Source organism: Acomys minous (assembly GCF_964271855.1).
Source record: "Acomys minous genome assembly, chromosome: 2".
Taxonomy (NCBI): Eukaryota; Metazoa; Chordata; class Mammalia; order Rodentia; family Muridae; genus Acomys; species Acomys minous.
The window spans coordinates 58343261-58349594 of NC_140484.1; the positions used below are offsets into that span (position 1 = coordinate 58343261).

The 6334-nt window shown below is 52.7% G+C and overlaps 1 protein-coding gene across 3 annotated transcripts in view; it reads right to left on the bottom strand.

Moving 5' to 3' along the window:
• Positions 1-3522, bottom strand: part of PGGHG (protein-glucosylgalactosylhydroxylysine glucosidase) — a 34301-nt gene extending 30779 nt beyond the window's left edge. For 2 of the 3 annotated variants that reach the window (XM_084772085.1, XM_084772084.1), the window contains exons 1-6: positions 3381-3522; positions 2496-2795; positions 1842-2052; positions 1332-1767; positions 442-561; positions 112-243 (exon numbers count right to left, since the gene is read on the bottom strand). In XM_084772085.1, the coding sequence (XP_084628211.1) occupies positions 112-243; positions 442-561; positions 1332-1767; positions 1842-2052; positions 2496-2751 (1155 nt within the window). In that variant the 5' untranslated portion in view covers positions 2752-2795; positions 3381-3522. The remainder of the gene's footprint in view (positions 1-111; positions 244-441; positions 562-1331; positions 1768-1841; positions 2053-2495; positions 2796-3380) is intronic. The other variant, XM_084772086.1, reaches the window with a different exon arrangement.
• Between the last annotated feature and the right edge of the window lie 2812 nt (positions 3523-6334).

The window sequence follows — 6334 nt, forward strand, 5'->3', positions numbered from 1 at the left end:
AAAGCAATGCCTGGCTTTCAAAGCCCCTTTCCACACGATTCCCTAGGGTCATAAGGTGAAATGTGGGCTCAAGAGGCGCACGGGTGCACGTGGGCTATCATGGCGCCTCACCTGAGTGCAGTAGTAATACAGTTGGAAGGCCAACACCACGGCCCCGTTGATGTGGATCTCCTGGGCCCCGTAAATGTCCTCAGGGCAGACCTCCAGGCCAGTGCTTGCACTCTCCCAAGCAAACTTGGCTCCCTGTGAGGGAAGAGGATGAAATGGTCAGGTCTTGATCTGGGGGAGGGAGGCAGCCCCCCCGCCATGCTAGAGGGGTGACCATTTGTGGAGGAAAGGAAACAGGAGGTATTGGGCTCTGGTGGCCACTGGAAGGCACTGGGAAGACCCTGGGGCAGAGGCCTATGGGAGTGGTGGGAGGTGGTACCCAGGCCCCATTACCTGGTAGCCCAAGTTCTGGGCGTTCTTCAGGGCCCCTCCCAGCGTGCGGACCCGGTACTCCAGGATGGCCCTGGCAGCCTCTGGGTGGAACATCACAATATTTGGGAACATCCAGAGATCCTGAGAGGATGGACCGTTAACGGGGCTAAACATTTGTCTACACCTTCTTCCTCCCTTACTCTTCCTTACTGTCCATATTGCACTCCACCAACGCTTCCAGCCAACAGACAGCAAAGCAGGCAAGCGGGGGCTTCCCCCCTCCTTCCCTCCCCTCTGGCAGTCCCTTTGCCTCTCCCTGCAGGCCTCATCATGCTCACCCAGACCTACCTAGGCCCCCACCCTCCCCCTCCCCGCCTGCCCACTCCAATGCTATCTCTCCAGCCTAGACAGCCCAGAGTTCTGGCCCTCAGTCCAGTCAGAATAAGAAGCTTGTGACGTCCAGTTTGCATCAGGCCACTAGGAAGAGCTTGCTCTAAGCTCTCTGGCTGCCTGACCTCAGCTTCCTTTGGTTTCATCTGTCAAATGGGCCACCGAGCAGACGTCACAAGGTGTCAGACATGGGAGTGGCCTTGAGCCTCAATACTTCCCCACCCTGAGGCTACAACCTTGACCTCTCCAGCACTTGCTTCCCTTCACTCAGCTACTCCTGGCAGCAACAAAACTTTCCAGCCCCTTCTCTGCCTTCGGATGTGGCACATCCTTTGCACCGTCTGTTGCTCTAACCTGCATCACTCTTTTCTACCAAACTCTCACACACCCTTCTGAGAAGCTATCTCTTCCAGGAAGTCCTATCTATAGCCCTCCTGTTTAGTCTTGATCTCAGAGAGTTCAAAGGCAATGGCCGTAACATTTACACACAGCTCTCTCTGTATCACCGGTACAGGATGTACCTGATCCCAGAAGACATGGCCCCAGTAGCATTCCTCCTGACTCCCATTGGAGAGGCCTCCGGGGCTAAGGCCGTGGCTGATGAATCCTTGCGTTCCAGGCTGGGGAAGCTCACTGAGCAGATAGTAAAGAGAGCCACGGAGGGCCTGGCGTAGGGCTGGGGGTCCAGCCACATCCAGGCCACAGCTTGCCCAGAGCTGGGCCCAGGCATCTGCGTGGACCGTATGTAGAACACCCCTGGTCTGCAGCTGCAGGGCCTCAGCAAAGCAGGCCTGGGCCTCAGCCTGCCTGCCACCCACCACAGTCAGAAAGTCCCAGGTCCTGTCTTTCTCGTCCTCCCCAAGGGTCAAGGCTGAGGGAACCGGCGTCCACAGCATGTGTACTTCCTGCTGGGGCTCTCCTGGCTGCTCAGGGGTGAGTGTGTGGCCATACAGGTACCTGCAAGAACATAGCTGGGTCTCACAAAGGATGCCCTCTCTGGGCTACATAGATTTACCCGGTGTATTCCTTACCGGACTCCCTGGAAGTCAGGCCCCACATGCAGGTCCAGGTCTGGGCTTTCTGGGGAGAAGGCTGCCCGGAGCATCACTGTGATGGGCTTGTTCCCTGGGGTCAAGCGTGTAATGGACACGCTGAAGGCCAGTACATGGGGTAACATACGGTGAGCATAGATGCGCTGGGAAGCCCGGAAGCTGGGGTCTTCCAAGGTGTGCAGGAAGGAACCTAGGGAGGGTTGGGAGGCTCAGTTATCCTGAAGAAGCAAGACACACTCAGAGCTGTGGACTCCCAATACCACAGCCTTCCTGGGAGTGAGGTCCCTCAGACCTCAAGCTGTTGCTCCCCACTGTGTAGTGGGTCCACCCAGATGAAAAGAAAGCAAGACAGACCACAGAGGCCTCATCTCGGGAGGCAGTTTTTTTTTTATGCCGTTTTTTTACTTCCTTAAATTAAAGGCCATTGGTTTAGTTATTTTTTTTGAGATGCGTCTTGCTGTGTACTGGAGGCTGAGTTTCAAATCTCCATCTTTCTGCCCCAACCTTCCCAGCGCTAAGATCACAGGCCTGAGTTACATACTAGCTTTTGTGGCTCCTTTCCCTTGTGAGACTTCATGTGAGGAGTCCCTGTCGCCCAGAGCAGTAGCTTGTCCCGGACTGGTGGCAGCTAACCTGTGTTGGTGTCCAGGGTAAAGGTCTCTGTCGGCCGTTCTGTTCCTGCAGGGGCTTCCAGACGGACATTGAGGGGGCTGGGCAGAATTGCCCGGTGAGCGTCCCCTTTAGCTCCGTTGTACACACCGTTTACATGTATGGTGTCATGATAGACACGTGTACCTAGGTATGAGTTGGTCACAGTGGCCCAGAGCCTGGGGTCACTGGGCAGACAGTGGGTACTGAATATGGTGGGGTCGTCTTCGGAGGTGTCCATGGAACGCTGTCTCAGTCCGCGTGGCCTGGACTTCCCTCTGCAGACTGACAATAAACCCTCAAACTTGGCCTATCCTTATAGACAGTGAGGGGCTAGCTGGGTAGCAATATTTATAAAGCACCCACCGAGGGGTTACGCCAAGAAGACCCTTAAGAGGACAGCCAGGAACGCAACTGAATCTGTAAACCAGTTCCCTCAGCCCGCGCTGCAGGCCTCCCTCTCAACAGGTTCTGACCCATCTTCCCAAAGTAGCAAGAGTTGAGGGTTGGGAACGGAGTTCAGCGCTGGCCCCAAATCCTCAGGGAGGCTGAGGCCGGACGTTGGGGCACAGGAGCCAGCAGATGTGGAGGGGGACAGCAAGGAGAGGCGTCTGGATGGGAGAGGAGGGACCGGATGCGGTGGAGGACGATGGTTGGGGGGGTGGGGTGGGGGATGGGGGGCGCGTAGCTGGGGAAGGGTGGACTTGCTCGGGAAATGGAAAGAGGAAGCGGGTGTGAGGGCGCGGGAGGGGCTGGAGAGGAGGATCGCGGGGTGTGGGACAGGACGAGAGACAAGAAAGTTCAGAGAACTTGGTGGAAGAGGGTGAAGGCGGGTTTGGAGAGACGGCACAGGCAGTTTTTGCGACTCACCGCAGCCCAGGTCCTGGCAGTGCGGGGGTGGGATGGGTGGGTGGGGGGTCTGGTGTAAGTAGGCTCTGTTGGTGCGAGCTGCCCCTGGCGGAAGGAAGAAGCGGCCTCGCCGCGTGGCAAGTGGGCGGGGCTGAGTCTAGGCGGAACCCGGGAAACTATCTTGGTCTCTGCCCCAAGTGCAGGTGCCAAATCCTGCTGGGACGGAGATTAGTTGAGCTTTGCCACTAAGATGTATGCAAGGGTGGGATGGGCCTGAGATCTGTCTCTACAGTTTGGTCACTTAGGAAGAACATTGGCCAGTCCTCTTGGGCAGTCCTTCCCTTTTCTGGGGACCCCACCCCACTGATCCCCTTCTGCCTACCTTCCTGGCTAGACCTGGGCCTATCTTGTCCCTGTCTCTCGTTTGTTTCTTGGTCTGACTCAGACTCGGTATTTGTGGGCCAGTCCAGTCAGAACGGGGCTCCCTCTGCTCCAGGATCTGTTTCTGCTGTCCAGCTGCTCACAGTAAAGCCCTGCTTATCTTGTCTCAGTGCCAACAACAGCCCTCTGCCACCAACAGTCAATGTCAAACCCACGCCTCCTGCACCCACAATAGAGACTCCTACTGCTGTTTCCAGTATCCACCCAGGGCAGCAGCCAGCAAGCAGGGAGGGTTAGGTCACACACCAGTGTACCCAGAGGATTGCACCTCACCGCACCCTACATACTCTCTGCCCGCCTTGGATTTTCTTTTTCTTTTGGTTTTTTGAGACAGGGTTTCTCTGTGTAACCTTGGCTGTCCTGGACTCACTTTGTAGACCAGGCTGGCCTCAAACTCACAGCGATCTGCCTGCCTCTGCCTCCCGAGTGCTGGAATTAAAGGTGTGTGCCACCTCCGCCTGGCCCTGAGCCTTTTCTTTAACCATGTTGTTACATATACATATAAATGAATAAATATATAAATACAACCCGAGAGTCTGTTCAGTGTTGTCTCCGAGTATATATTTCTAAGGCTGACCACTGGGTTTAGGAACACCAGTAAGAGGTGTGAAACCATAACAGGAGCCACACTGATGTTGAGGAGCCACATTGTGACTACGTCTCCATACCTTACAAGAATAAGTTTCTGTTTGCAAACCATGTTTTTCAGTCTACCCTGAACTTGTGACCTCATGGTGTGTGCCCATCTCTTTGCCTGGCTAAACTCCTTGAACCTGTGATGCTTGTCTTTTTGCCTTAGGAAAATGTCTTCCCAGATACCTTGGTAAAAGGGTCCACATGATGTTTTCTTGCTATTGTTATAATTATAATTATTATTGTTGTTGTTGTTATTATTATTTTGGTTTTTCCAGACAGTGTTTTTCTGTGTTGCCTTGACTGTCCTGGACTCACTTTGTAGACCAGGCTGGCCTCGAACTCACAGTGATCTGGCTGCCTCTGCCTCCCGAGTGCTGGGATTAAAGGTGTGCGCCACCACACCTGGCTTTGCACTTATTTTTATTGGCCCCCCCCTTCTATAGTCAATTATCTCAACAGCTGTTTTCTTTCTTTCTTTTTGTTTTTTCTCTTAGGTTTTTTGAGATAGGGTTTCTCTCTGTAACCTTGGCCGTCCAGGACTCTTTTCTAGACTAGGCTGGCCTCGAATTTACAGCTATCCGCCTGCCTCTGCCTGGAATTAAAGGCACTTTATCACCATGCCCAGCTTCCGTAGCTGTTTTCTATCAACCTAACCTTTCCCCATAAAAGGAATCTCAGAAGCTGCTCTCTGAAATCCTGACTTTGGGACAGCCTGTTCTAAATTCAGCTTGCTTCAATCAGATGCTCATGAAATTGTTTCCCCCCCTCAGGTCAAACAGAGGCTTATCCCTGAGGACAACTAATTTTCTCTCTCAGCAGTAGTTAATTGTTTGTAGTGCTTCATGCAGGAGAGGGGGCCCACTGGCTTCCCCTACCCACATTTGGATGCCACAGGTCTTTAGGCAGCTTGTTGTTGAGATTTGATGGCTGTAGCTTCTCTGCCACAGCTAGAAGGCACAGTTTCACAGCCCGTGGCCTTGGTCGGCTGCCTCCTTCAAGCCCCACCCCTGCGGCTGTTCCTTGCCATTTCCTGACCCTCAGGTGCAGGGGTTACGCTATAGAGGTATCCGCTGGGGCTGCATTCATCACTTACTCTCTACTTTTGGACGAGCTGTGGCTTTCTGCAATGTCTTCCTTCTCTCAGGTCCCGAGACATTCCTTTCCCAAAGTCTGGCTTTTAGACAAAAGCCAGCCTTACCTCAGGGGATAGAAAAGATAGCTCCTGCTTGCTAAAAGGACTCCTTACTTGGTCAAAAAGGACACATGACTCTTCCATTAACCTATGCTTGTGGTAGCTACTGGCATACCATGGGCTATGCTACCCTCTAGGACCTTACTCACAAAGTACCTGTTATATACTTCAAAGCCCCTCACCCCAGCTCACAGGCTCCTTTCCTCTCAGGTGCAATTTCCCTCATAAGCCTGGAGAGATATACCTCCCTGCAGCTCCATTCTCTCTGCTGTCCCAAGAGATAGCCTGGGGCAATGAATCCTTTGAGATGTCTTCTGGAGGGCAGCTGAGGTTTGCAGCTGACCTGACCTGGGTTTTTTTTTTTTTTTTCAAATTCTAATAAAATTGTTCTTGAGCTTCCATTTGGATCTATTCTTAGATTTATTTATTTACTTATTCATTTAGAGACAGGGTTTCTTGGTGCACCACCATGCCCGGCCTTTAGATTCTTTTATTTTTATTTTATTTTTTAATTAATTAATTTATTATTATGTATACAGTGCTCTGCTTGCATGTACACCTGCAGGCCAGAGGAAGGCATCAGATCACATTATAGATGGCTGTGAGCCACCATGGTGTTGCTGGGAATTGAACTCACGACCTCTGGAAGAGCAGTCAGTGCTCTTAACCACTGAGCCATCTCTCCAGCCCTAGATTCTTTTATGAA